At 35.1% G+C, this 15000-nt stretch overlaps 1 protein-coding gene across 2 annotated transcripts in view; it reads left to right on the forward strand.

Annotated features, from left to right (window-relative positions):
* The window catches only part of LOC106876201 (netrin-1), a 387684-nt gene that overhangs the window by 252538 nt on the left and 120146 nt on the right, over positions 1–15000 (forward strand). The window contains exon 4 of one of the 2 annotated variants that reach the window (XM_014924671.3): positions 4739–5266. The exons of the other annotated variant lie outside the window; for it this stretch is intronic. Within the exon in view, the coding sequence (XP_014780157.1) occupies positions 4739–5049 (311 nt within the window). The 3' untranslated portion in view covers positions 5050–5266. Of the gene's footprint in view, positions 1–4738; positions 5267–15000 lie in introns of those variants that run through there. 2 annotated transcript variants of the gene reach the window in all.

Consider the following 15000-nt stretch of genomic DNA (forward strand, 5'->3'; position numbering starts at 1 on the left):
ACCATATTTTCTTACTGATTCCTCCTGTCGAATTCCCAAGCAACGGAGCAAGAAATGCACGCCGGAGAATCCGATAGCGCTGATATGGTGTCTTTACACGTTTTACCATAAGAGAAAATTTTTTCCTCCTCGGCAACTGCAGTGAATTTGTCTTTAGAATTTAAAGTATATCACAAACATATCTTAACAAACCTAAAGTTCGTTGTTATTCGATAATCAGAATCATTAGAGCTTAGTTATTTGGTGCCACTCTCCACTTACTGAGTTCAAATCTCAACAAGGTCAGTTTTTGCCATTCACTCTGTTTGAGTTGATGTAAACGATTATGCTCTCTCTTCAAAAACTGATCGCTTTTTGCTACTGGGGGATAAACATACATACACACACATAAACGACGGATTTTTTTCAGTTTCGTCTTCTAAATCCACTCACAAAGCTTTGGTCGGCCTGAGGCTATAGTAGAAGATACTTGCCCAAGGTGCAGTGGGACTGAACTCCGAATCATGTGGTTGAAAAGCAAGCTTCTTACCACTCTTTCTCTCTCTCTCTCTCGTTCTCTCTCTCTCTCTCTCTCTCTCTCTCTCTCTCTCTCTCTTCTCTCTCTCTCTCTCTCTCTCTCTCTCTCTCTCTCTCTCTCTCTCTCTCTCTCTCTCTCAGTTAGCATGCCGGGCAAAATGCTTAGCGTCATTTCGTCTGTCTTTACGTTCTGAGTTCAAATTCCGCAGAAGTCGACTTTGCCTTTCATCCTTTCGGAGTCGAGACATAGAGAGAGACAAAGAGAGGCATGCGTACATGTGTGTCATACGCAAACACACATACACACAACTAGCAGACTAACACTATGACATCTTACTTAACGTGTCTATCATAGTGAGATTTGAACAAGTAAACCCATAAAATACTCGTCAATAACACTGTGCTCTCACTGTGCTTGCATCGCTTGCCTTTATCTGCCTCGTTGTTGTTATTGTTAATATCCAGGTCAGTCCTCATTGCTACGATCTTAAATCAAAGCCATCCAAGCTATGAACATTTCACCTTAATTTCAAAGCTCGCTTTGCAACCACATGGTTTCCGATTTAGTTCCAGTGCGCAGCGCCTTCGACAAGTGTCTTCTACAATAACCGCGGATCGGCAATTTCCCTGTGAGTGAATTTGGTAGACAGAATTTATGTGGGATTCCATCGTGAATGTGTGTGTGTGTGTGTGTTTGTACTTGCCATCCTCCGCTGCTTGACAACCGGTATTGGTTTATTTACGCTCCAGTAACCTAGCGGTTCGGTAACATGGATCTATAGAATAAGTATTAGTATTAACAGGGCAACCAAAATAACTGGATCGATTTTATCGAATAAACCTTTCAGAGCGGTACTCCTCCATGGCTACAGTCCAATTACTTAAACAAGATGAAGTCATCATTTTGACCGTTTATAAGGATATACCGTTGTTATTTCTAGCAGATCGATTGAATACGTAGAGGCTTGAACCAATAAATACCAGTAATAAACTCTGATAGATGAAACCGACTAATATCTTAGCTAAATATTTAATGCTATGTGCCAATGGTACAAATAATGGTTGGTAAAATCTTTTCAGCGTCGGACAAAGCACATTTCGCTAGTTGGTTATCAGTTTTTGACGTTCGTTCTTCCGGGGACGATAAATAAAGTACCACTTAAGTACTGAAGTCGACTTAATCGAATAATCCATTCTCTAAAGCATCTGGCCATGTACCCAAATTGGAAACGATCACCATTGTTATTAGGATCGTCTTTACTACTACTACTACTACTACTACTACGTCTACTGCCACCACTACTGTCACGATCATTTCTACCTTAACCGCTACTGCTGTTCCCGCTACTTTAGCTTAAGTCTAATTCGTGCTATAGCTGTTATTTTGGCAAATTAAGACGTTAGGTGAAAAAAATTACGTAAACACACACACACTCACACACACACACACACACACACACACACACACACACACACACACACACAAGTATATAAGCATGGATGTGTGCATATGTATGTAAGGATGTATAAACAAAAAAGAAGAATTGGTTGAACCGAAAATAATACCAACATCACACACAGTCGCATGCGTGTATGTGTGTGTGTATATATATATATATATATATATATATATATATATCAACTGTAAATTTGGCAGGAGCTGATTTTAGTAAATCAACGAATTGTTGTGTTTAAACAAAATAACGAGGAACTTACTGTATTGTTTACTTTTTTCTTTCTTCTTAAATCGTTTGCATACAAGTTTTTTTTTCTTTATTTTCTCTCTCTACAAAACGAAAATAAATTTAAAATATAAATAGATAAGTGAATAAATAAATAGATAAACATGAAACGACCATGATTCGAAAAACACATTTATTTACCATTGCATCTGACATTCTAGCATTTTATGTGTATGCGTATGTGTGCGTTTGTGAGTCGTGTGGGTCTGTGTGTGTGTACACTCTATAAAACAGTGTGTATGTGTGTGTGTGCTCACATATATACTCACACATTGTCCTTTAATTTAAATACATAGATACGTAAAACAGAAATGTGCTATCGCCTTATTATCTCTTACTTCTTGAAGGAAGCGAGCCGGCAGAATGGTTAGCATGCCGGGCAAAATGCTTAGCGTCATTTCGTCTGTCGTTACGTTCTGAGTTCAAATTCCGCAGAGGTCGACTTTGCCTTTCATCCTTTCAGGGTCGATGAAATAAGTAACATTTGAGTACTGGGGTCGATGTAATCGGCGAGCTCTCTCCCCGTAAAATTTCAGGCCTTGTCCCTGTAGTAGAAAAGATTATCTCTAACTTCTTTCCTTCGCTTCACACTTTGCCACTATATACATACACACATGAGGGTTCTACTGAAAGTAATGCAAAAGTTGGTATATCTTTTTTTTTTTTTTTTTTACTGACACGCGTCAAATCATACGTATCGGCCGAGTAACTCTTCCTCTATAGAAAGGCACTACTCAATACAGTCTCCATCGCAAACAATGTATTCGAGCCATCATTGAAATTAAATTTCGAATGCACTTTGAAAATCTTCAGGTATGCACTGTTGTACCCATTTCTTCAAATCCACTTTCACCTGCCTGTGTCATCAAATCATTGTCCCAGAAGACTGTCCTCGAAATGAACAGGTGGGTGTCGGAGAGCAGCAGATCTAATCAATGTGGTAGATAGGCGACACTGATCTAATCAGTGTGGTAGATAGGTGACCATTGAACTGCGCAATTTGCCTATTATCTTATTTGATGCCAAATATCTGCCTAACTTCATTAGCTTCAAACGCTTCCAGCAGATCAAAGTAGACTGAAACCCTTCTTTCTTTTAAATCAGCTGTCAACTGCCGAAGTATTCTACAACACTCTCTGATTCCCAATCTTCCACTCTCTTCTGTGAGGCACTGCGACTACAATCCAGTCCTGTAGTAAGCTCATGGGTTATTCTTCGTCTGTCTGCGATAATCAATCCTGGCGGTTAGCATTAGTGGTTGCAGTTAATGGTCTCCTCACTTCGTGGCTTGTTTTCAATACTTCTTCCCCCGCCCTACTTCCTACACTTCTGTAAACTTCTTCATCCATTTGTGTACATAGCTTTTATTAATGGTGTTATCACCATAAACAGCCTGTCGCTTTTTGTGGATGTCGAACAGTCTATAGCGCTCTTTCGTTAAGAACTCAATGTCGACACGTTGCTTTTGTTTGAAGCACATTTTGCTACAATGAAGAACAAAGGAAGAGTATTGAAACAGGAGGGTTACACTACCAGCACTTGCACTTTGAACGGCACATGTCAGTTAGCATAAAAGTTATGCTAGCTTTTACATTACTTTCGATACAACCGTCGTACGTGTGTGTGCGTATGTATGTACACGCACGTTACACACGCACACACACACACACACACACACACACACACACACACACACACACACACACACACACACACACATATGGGAAATGATAAAAAGGAAAACAATGCGGTATTCCTTTTACATTGCAGTTAATTCTAAGGTTTATTTTTAAAAGCAAATCATTTCAAAATAATATAATGTAGTATATTTTAGTTGGACACACAGACAGACATATGGATAGATAGATATATATATAGATAGATAGATAGATAGATAGATAGATAGATAGATAGATAGATAGATAGGTAGAGAGATGTGCTCACGCACATACTAAATTGGGCAGTCAAACGTGAGGAAAATTACTTGATATTTGTAATAGGCTTTATTTGTTTGCTTGAAGTTAATGATTCACGCCTTCGCTACTGAGATCTTTTATCGACACATGCAATCACTCAGGCGAGAAAAGTCTGATTGATCTTTTGGCGAGAAAGTTTTAGTTGAGACAGAGTATTTCATTAACTCCGATTGAATTTATTTGTATGTATGTAGTTTTTACCTACCCGTGACCCGTCTATTGATCAAGCCCTCTACTTACCTGTATTTGTCTCTATATGTCTCCCTTTTATGACTTCTCCTCATCTCTCACACTCTCTTTGTCTTCTTCTCTCATCTTTTCCTTGGTTTTCTCTCTTGTCTTTAATCTCTTGGTACAAATTGGCACACTTCGGAAGCAAAGCCAACATAGAGAGATGCATGCGACTAGCAACATGCCTCTGTGATATTTTTCTCGTAAAATCTACACATCTCTGCTCTAAGATTGATTTCTTTTTAATTGGAATGATTGTGTGTATTTTCTGAGGAGTGGAACCTGACGCAGACGTTCAGAAACCAAGTCAGGGCAGAGTCTCACAGAAAGAGTCCGGCAAACGGAAGAACAACAACAAAACCAGACGACCTGACAGACTTTCTAGAAGGAAAAAGAAGAGAAAGAAGAAGAAGAAAAATAAAGATCGAAAGAAGAACGGCACCAGGAAATCACAAAAAGGTCGTAAGAAAAAACGCAAGAACAAGGGAAATAAAAATAAAGTTATAAGGGGGCGTGACCGGAAACGGAAGACGTTCCGAAAGAACCGGAAGACCAAATATACTGCGGCAACATTTAGATTGTGAAAATCTATGTTGTAACTTGATTTTACAGAAAATCTCCTTTGATTAAAACAAGTTATGAAATGAGTAGCTGTGGAAAACAAAAGAGATATATATGAAAAAAAAACAAAAAACTTTACTGTTTCGTAGAACTACGAACATTATCGTTACATCTCACTCCCAACAACATCATCACCCCCACCCCACCAAATTACTATTAGAAACATATATATATATATATATATATATATATATATATATATATATATATATATATCTTTGTATACATATACATATATATATATATATCTGATTAAATGTATATTTATATATATACATGTATATATGTTAATATATATGTTCATATGTATATATATATATATATATATATATATATATATATATATATATATATATATATGTATATGTATATGTATATGTATATGTATATACACGCACACGGATGGAATAAATGAAATAAAATGAAATTAAGATTGAAATATCAAATAATAACAATAATAATAACAACATTAATTAATGAACATTTGCAACGTCAGAAGTTCTAAAGACAATTAAAAAAAAAATATTTACAAAGCTACAGAAACAAAATGTCCACATATGGTAGAGATTAAAACTATTACTATTAGAAAACTATACATTTTTTTAATATAATTTATCAGTTTATCTATACTTTTTGTTGAACAGAGTTTAGAAATATACACATACATACATTCATATATATATACATGCATACATATATATATATATATATATATATATATATATATATATATATATATATATATATATATATATATATATATATATATATATGTATATATATATATGTATATATATATATGTATATATATATATGTATATATATATATGTATATATATATATGTATATATATATGAAAAACTTATTGTACTCTCTAAGCCCCATTTTTTTCGGGCTGTTTAATCATTGCAGATAAAACACGTGAATATGTGTTCTTTACCAATGAAAGTTCAAATTTGCAGCCATTTTGAGTCATATTTCAAAGAACGCAAAAGAATTCTATATTTTTTTCTTTAATCCTTTTTTTTTCCTTTGTTTTCACATCTACAAAAGAAATAAACTTTATGATTTTGTTCCTCTAAAAAAATTGATTTAGTTACGTTGATATTTATATATCTATGCCTTAATTCCATGATATTGTTATTTATCGCACTTCTCCAAGAGTGAAACCATGATGGGGAACTGAAATAACATTTAGCATGTAACAGCCTTAAGTTTTATTATTTCTAAGTCTTAAACTGTCAGTAAATGTTTTAGTTCTCTTACATATCGCCAGATGTGCAATTATCTCTTCTTCTAGAGAATGAGTTTCAATTAACTAAAAATAATAGAATTATGTTGCCACACATTTGACACTGGGTAATATGAGTGGTACAAACATTAAATATATATTAGTGGGGAACAGATGAGTCCAAACTAACTTTATTTTTATCATTGCTATTGTTGTTGTTTAGGACCAAGTCTACTTTGATTGAGAATAACTACAATCAGCCGTAACCATCGCGTCTTCTTTTTTAGATATACTCCATCTAAGACTACATTATCCAAATGTCGCTTGCCCCTGAATTTTTTAAAGCAGTAAAATATAATTTCAAAAATTTTGCTGTTCTTACTAGTGAGACGAGGCTAGCCTGTAAAAAGCTTTCTCAATGAGTTGATAGTTTCTGTTATTTTCGCCCAGCTCGTAAATGCCGCAGAGTTGAGCAACGTAAGCTAGTAAGTACATCATCATTTCACTGTAAATGACGAAAATACCTGTAGCCTCGTTTATCTCTGATTTATTCATCACTGATCCGGAATAACACGGTACGCTCAACTAAAAACTATATCACGCTTATCTCGGATTGATCTATAATAACATGAGTTGGCGATCAGTCGAATATTCTGTCTGTATCGCAGAAACGCTCCCCAATGAGCACCCACAATGTGCAGCTACCCAGAATGCACTGACTATCGCTTGTGTTTATATGATCCTGCTGCAAGATAGCGTTAAATTGATTTACGTGATTATATCCTTCAAAATGGGACCAGTGAACAGAAAAATTACGAAGGTGTCTAATCCCAACAAACGATGCAGACGTGTGTGTTCTCGGCAGAAAAGGAAGAGATGATCAAGAAAATGCGTCGTAGTGGAAGCTTTGCAGTTGTGAACTGCGAGATTGGCATGAATTAATCTGTCATTCGTTCCATTTACGAAATGGAACAAAAGTCCCATAATAAACGAGAGTAGATGTACTCTTCTGACAGCAATGTGGAGCAGAAATTTTTCAGGAAATAAAAACATGCATAGCTCTCGTGCCCAAATTAACAGGAAGAGATACCATTCAATTGCTTCACAGCATGAAAACTATACTACCTTCTAATGAAATATCATACCTAATATCAGCCCTCCCCCATGCTTATTAAGTCTTACATTACGGAAAATTGCAAAATGTTGCATTCATTTGGCTGTGTTCCTATAAATTCTGGCCCAGGACATGGGATTTATAATCTGTGCAGTATTTTACTTCACAAGTTTCATTTGCAGTTTCGATTGACTTATTTAAAATAACCAAAATCTCAAAAATCGTACCACTTTATCTAAAAAATAAAATAAGGAAGCAACATTGAATAATGTAGTCTTTTATGCACTACCACAGAAAAACAATAAAGGAATGTAAGAGGAAAGATGGATGGTCAAAGCTTTAACGCTTTTAGCAACAGATCTTATTCGATTGAGGTTTATCTGGTGATGAAGCAGCAACATTAGCAACAACAGAGTTTTATTTTATGTCAGAATACATTGCATGTGAGCTATGTCAACCTTGTAATTAAAAATTACGAAGTGTTCCGAGTTCCGTCCTCAGCAAGGAAGCTGTTAGACTAATCATAAACTGCTAGCGAAGTTACTCCATGACCTATTTTAAATTTTCAGTTACAGCAATTTTACTCAATATATATTAGCAAGGTCTTTAAAGAAAATACATAGAGCACAGAAAAGTTACTTCAATTCTCCATGTAAATTTGAGGCTTCAGTAGTCGACACTATTTTTCACCTCTAAAATATGCTAATTCACTATTGTGCATTGACTTACTGATACTCACTTCATTATTTTGGCTAATGGGCGAAGTCTATGATTAGCAGAGATCTAATCAAACCGAAACATATTCTGAGTTGTTTCCCGTATTTGCAGTAATTAAAATAAATTTAAATATTAGTCAGCAACTGATATTGTCTTTTCCTCACCACACAATTATTTCAGATGAGTTCTTCATTGTTTACGGTATCAATAATGATATCACCAACATGACAAAGTAATGAATACTTTTACTGCCTATAATAGACTGGAATTAGTATTAGAAAGCAACAGGTTCCTGTACAGAAGAAGCAGGTCAAAGAAAAGGTTAATATTTCCATCCTTGTAATTAAATATACAGGAGCAAGATTGGAATTTCTTAAAGCTCAAACATGATGTCAGATATAAATACCACAGGATATGGGGGAGATTATCTCGAAATTATTAATATATTTACATACATTCATTTATCATTTCATAGACTCATATGCTGATTGGATATATGTTTACATTAACAATGAGAACTGAGGTTGTTCGAGATGGTGAGTGATCGAAGTGTTCAAAGTTCATGTCTTATCAACAATGATGCATGTCTCGGTCGGGATATTCGGCAATTAAAACGTCCATTCCAATTATAAATAATTTGGTTCCCCACCCAGGTATAACTCACTACCGGAGCATGATAGCCTCCAATAACTGTGATTAAGAAGTGGATTGATTTTCTCCATGTGCCTTACTCTAAATATACCCTATCAAAAAGTTGCCGTTGCTAGCGAAAATGCCAATTTGAGCTACCAAATAGCTCAGATGTGTCAAATTTGCTTGGCTTTGCGGACCAGATTAACGCATAAATTAGATCTCGTAAGCCGGATAGGGACACGTATTCCTAAAATTCCTTATTTAAGCCAAAGCAAATGGATAATGAGAAGAACAGACACCTTTACTAACTGTAAATAATACGAGGTGTTAGTGAAGTGTGTGAGCAGTAATGTGCGGGAATAACTTGTTCCCAAATATATTGAATTCTATTGAGAAAGAGTCCTTAGATCAAGGACGGAGATAAGAATTGTCCAAATGAATGTATGCAGTTCTTGAGATGACCAATGCTTGAAAGAAAGCTTGCAATGGAAAACCTTTCAATGTGGTTCATATTGCTAGCATTTTTTCAGATGAACACTTGAGTAAATTTTATTTTTTAATATTACGTTTGGCTCGGCGTGTATAGACAGAGTGAAGTGAAAATAATCTTCGCCTTTTAGTATACGGGTTCATAACCCTTTTTAATTGGTTAAGATAACAAAAGCTTCCCTAAGTTTCACTGATTGAACGAACTGAAATCGGTGTTAATCTTGACTCTAGTCTGGCTCCAACTGAACACATGATAACGAAATATACTTTACAAAATATTTTAAGATTAAAAAGCAGCAAAATTTATTTATATAAAATTCAGCCGGGTACCAGAAGAAACATTATCGCAGGTCGTATGTGTGACACTCCTGAAAATAGCAATTAAATCAACAAAGAAATCTTTAAACACTCGATCAATATGCTAAAAACAACAACCCAATTTCCCTCTAATTCCAACTTGCTATCTTAAAAAAAAGGCACATTTAATAATTTAACCCAAAGGATGAGATGGTCAAAATTGGAACGCCTTTAATCGAAGATTTGCCTTAAGGCAAAACGATATGAACTATGCACCTATCTATCCATCACATTACTGTGCTTCATAGAAATAGAAATAATTGCTACTATATGCAATAACATTTTCTTATACATATATATACTATTTTTCATAGAAAGTTCAATGTGTCTTTTTTAAACTGGAATTGTTACTGTCATTTATAAGTTGTGTCGTGTGAGTGTTGCGAAGAATAAACTCCGTTTGGTGCAACCTTCCCTTGTTGAATCCGGTTGACTTCCCTTTCACTCCAGTTGTTCTTGAGAAGGAGAAGAGTAATTTCACTTGTAACTTTGAATAAAAGAAAAGGTTTATACGTGGTTGATTCACCTGTTAGAAATAGCAGTAAAGTCCCATTCAAATCACAGGAGATATATGGATCCAAAATGACGTACTTCTATATATAATATACCTTAAATGAAGATGAGATGATCACAGCTGAAAAATCTTTGATTGTAGGTCTGATAATCAGAATTAAATCTGGGCCTAAACGATAACGACAACAACAACAATAATACGGTGTCCTGTGTATACGGCATACAGAAGTAAGACAATCAATGTAAAGGTTGTACGTCGCAGCGCAACAGACTTCCTGCATGCAGAGGTGTTTCAGTCATAGCTGACCTGAGATTAAACTACAACAATTTGTTTTTATAAAAGAAAAGTACACAAGTAGCTAAGAAATGTTGAATTCAAGTTTCATTTATTCAAGATGAGAAGCATCAGACCAATGATAGAATATCCTGATAGAATCTCAGTTAAACGTAACTAATGTAAGATTTTCCAAAAGATTCTTTGAATTCCCAGCAATCTTATTCTTCCTATGCTTTAATCTTTATTTTGGTTGAAAAAGAAATTGAGTTAAATTTGTTTTTCTTTTTCCAACTAGCAAATAGATAGTCCTAAAATGTTAGATTCCACACCCTAACGGCATACGCACTTACCGAAACTTACAGAGTTTCAATAAGTTCGTATGCCGTAGGGGTGCGGAATCTGACATTTTGTTTGATTCCGCATGTGGTTTTATATAACTATTAAAGTATCCATGCAGCGTATGTTATGAACATATAAATATACGGATGGGTATATACGGTTCCACTGTGAAATTAATCAAATGAAGGCTTTTTTCGGCAGTTTCAGATGGGAATCAAACCGATCGGTTTCATTGTAGGTTTCGAGAAATGTATCAGGGACTGTTCCAAATAAAGAGACAAATGAAAAAAGCCTTCGATGGTGGAAAGCAGAGAAGGAGAGTAGGAGGCGAGGCAGACATGACGAGATTTGGTTGAGAAATGTGAAGGAGGTCCTAGAAGATATGGGCCTAAGCTGGAAATAGGCTTGTGACAGTGTTTGAACCATGAAAGACAGAAAACTCTCATCGTCCGATGCTTCATGAGGAGTGCATTCACATTACTGAAGTTATTTCAAATATGTTACTTAAACAGTTCAATTAAAATACTAATTTCCAATTTTGGCACAAAACCAACAATTTCGGGGAAGAGGTAAGTCGATGACATTGATTCTAGTGCTCAACTGGTACTTATTTTATCGACCCCGAAAGAATGAAAGGTAAAGTCAACCTCGGCAAAATCTGAATTCGGAACATAAAGACGGACGAAATGCTACTAGGCATTTTGCTCGGCTTTTTAACGATTCTACTAGCTCGCTGCCTTTAGACCAAATAAAATATTGACGTGAACACTCGATCAAAATTATCGAACAGGTCTAAATTTAAGTTTATTCTAGAAGTGCTTGTATGCTTGGTCAAGCCGGTCAAGCCAATCCCAGTGTAATGCAGGTGCTGGTTTATGCGAAAGCAAATATTTTAATTTTATTTTATTTCATTTTCGCTTCAATACAAATCCAGAATGTTTTTAAAAAAGAGGATCCTTCATTGATAACGCTTTTTAGCCTTTCGTCGTCATCTTTACGAGTTGATAAAACGACGCAAAAAGAATGAAAGGCAAAGACCAAGAGCAGAAAAAATGAGAAATATAAATATTGCAGATCTTTTAGCCTGCAGCCATTCAACAGTCACCTTTATTCCGACAATCTCGATAACACAGTTTACGTTAATCATATTTTAGAAAATAATGAACAGATATTTATTCCATATTCTGGAAACGTTTTCTTTCCAATTATTTTCAGCTACTAAAACACCTAAATAAATAAATAAATAAATAAATAAATAAATAAATAAACGGATCTCAGTCAAAATTTCCGCGCACGAGATTCCACTAGTTTGATCAGCTGTATCACTAGGCTCATTCAATTGGTGTGTAAGTCGCTGAACATTCCACGGACACGAGTAACCTTAATATGATTCTCGGTTGGAACTTATGTGACACAGTATAATGGAGTTGCACCTTTGAAATGAAGGTACAATCTATCTGACAGGGCTCAATAAAGTTTCCGTCCCCCACTCACCAAACTCACTCACAAATCGGAGGTTAATTCGAGGCTATAGAAAACGACGTTCGCCTATGGTACCCCGTACCTTAGGCAAGAGTATCTGGAACCTTCTGCGCGTGGAGTGAAGTTCTTAACCATTCGACCACAGTGTGCGAACAAAAAAATTTGGTCAGTGTCACCCATCGGAATCGAACCACCCATAAGTATGTAACACTGGATAAACACAGCATATTCCAAGAAATAAATTACAATATCTGAAACATCACTTCATCTCAGTCCAGTTTTCAGGGAAACTTTTCTATTTATATTGAAGCAGAATTAATCAATATTAAGTTATTTGCTATGGTGCGTAAGCTCTCGATTAACATACTCTGCGCAATGATTTCTAGTCTCACCCACTAGGGTTGTTACCAGATAAACTCTTGAAAATCACATCGTAAAACTTTTTGTTTCTTTAAAACCAAGAAGTTTGCCAAAAATGTTTCGGTATTCAGTTCTGTAGAGCTCCATTTTATCTCGTTTTCAATTTAATACTCTTAAAGAAAGAAATTATGGCTATATGTCACTCATATTTTTCACATCTAATATGTCAGATGTCTTGCGCGGAAGGAAATTGTAAGCGGAAGGAAATTGTTTACTACAAATTTTGGGAAAAATAAAATTTCAGCCCTTAAAAAAATCATTTCAAATCCACAGACTAGCTTTCCAAAATGTTAATGAAATTGAAAATAACTTTGTCTAAATGAAATTTTCCGAAGATTTTTCGTTTGTGGAGTAACAAAGCTGTTCAACTGTTATGAAGAAACGTAAAAATATTTTCTAAGCGCCATGAAGTTAAAGAGTTTATTATTAATGATCTGGATCGATTTTTCAATGCTATTTTAGTAGGAAATAAATCTCCCCCGATGTTTTGGAACCTACTTCCGACAACAATATTAACCGAAACAAAGTCGTATAAAGTGTTTTTGAAAATAGTCCAGCACATTATCTCGTGCGAAGTTTTGTGAACCACATTAATAGCAAGAGAGCCCATAGGCTGTAAATAATGTTGGTATTACAATTTTGACCAGTTTCTTAAGCATTTAGTAAAGAAATAAATCAATTTTACTGTTAAATTGCATGTACATATATTTAACAAAAATATGGTACTTCAGGAGCTGCAAAAGCTAACTAGGAGGTTTGTAAGTTGAAATTATTATGGCTATTTTCCTCCGTTATCGGTGGCTCTTCAACTCCGCTTTTCTACTGTTTATACAATGAAATTTTCGATTTTCCCAAAGAGCACACTTCCATATTTATTGTGCTTGTTCAGTTGCTACAACCATGCACGTAATTTCAGGTCTGAGATGTCGAAGGCTTCTCTGCAAATGAATGACATCACGTATGCGTTTTTTTAGGATAATCCTTCAATATTCATTGACAAGATAGATATAATATTTATTTTCTGGAAACATGGCGTTGTTGTTTCTAAGATTACAAAAACAAAATTGCAAGATACGAAACAGACAACAATAATTACAAGAAAGATTACTAAACGATTTATCTCTATCAAGATGTTATGTAGGGCATAATAAATGAAAATTTCGACAACAAAATAACAATAAATGACGCTTTAAACAAAGTAAGTAAGCTATTATTAAAAAGGCAATCGTTTTATTTATAATCATCTAAAAACACACGTCTCAGATTTTACATGAAGAAATGAAACTCTAAGGAATCAAACTGAAAATTAAATATATCATGGTCTAGAACACTACTTTGAACACTGCAACAATCCCAACAGCATGTTGCTAAATTGAGGTCTAACATTTAAGAGACACTTAGTCTAGGAACCTAATTTAGCATAGGGAATTCTATAGCACAAATCTAACATCTTGCCAGTGGAGTGCTACTCGTCTAACACTCAGAAAAACGGAATTGGTTTTGTGTTACTTAGATTCAGAATATATGCGTCCAATATGGACGAGATCTTCACAGGCAAAATTTATGAAGAGAGTTCATAATACCGCATGCTGATATGCAACTATTGTCTCAAGCACACTAACATGAAAAATGTTAGACTTATCGGCAGGCATTTCCCTCGCCTGCTATCAAGAGGGACGTTGCTAGCAAAATTAAAAATATCAGGTGCTCGACGAAATACATCCATCATACATGACGACGTTTAAAAAATACCTGCCTACAGGAAGGAAAGACAAGTAACTATTCCATCAATGCCAAATATGAAGATAGGACCTGAAAATTTGTAATTGTGCTCGAAGTTTACGTGGAATGGGCAGAAATGTCTAAATAGATTCTGCGTTGAATTTGGCCAAATCAGAGACACAAATGTGAAAACTAAATCAGAGTGGAATCCTCTTTCTTTGAACTTGGCAAGAGTGCAAACCATGCGTCACTCCTTTGCTCATCAGTGGATTTCTGTTGTAATTGGATAATTTGAAAATTGAGAAAGAATGTGCAGGATTACGTAAAAAGTGGAAATATTTTATATAACTACGAAATACTAATATCGAAATTTTTCAGTTCGTATTCTGAAACGTTGTCTGTAGATAGTTGCATCCAAAAGGAAATTGGACACTCGGTTAAGAAATATATACGTTGTAAGGAAATTCGTTATCATTTCATCTCATTTACCTGATAAACACTGAACTTTTAAATGCTTCATTATTAGTGGAGCCAAGAGTATTGAAATAGCTAAAACACAGAAATACGAAAGGAAAAGTAGAAATAAAAACAAATGCTCTTTTAAAAGCGTTACTTTCGTC

Source organism: Octopus bimaculoides, chromosome 8 (genome assembly GCF_046866305.1).
Source record: "Octopus bimaculoides isolate indiv1 chromosome 8, ASM4686630v1, whole genome shotgun sequence".
Taxonomy (NCBI): Eukaryota; Metazoa; Mollusca; class Cephalopoda; order Octopoda; family Octopodidae; genus Octopus; species Octopus bimaculoides.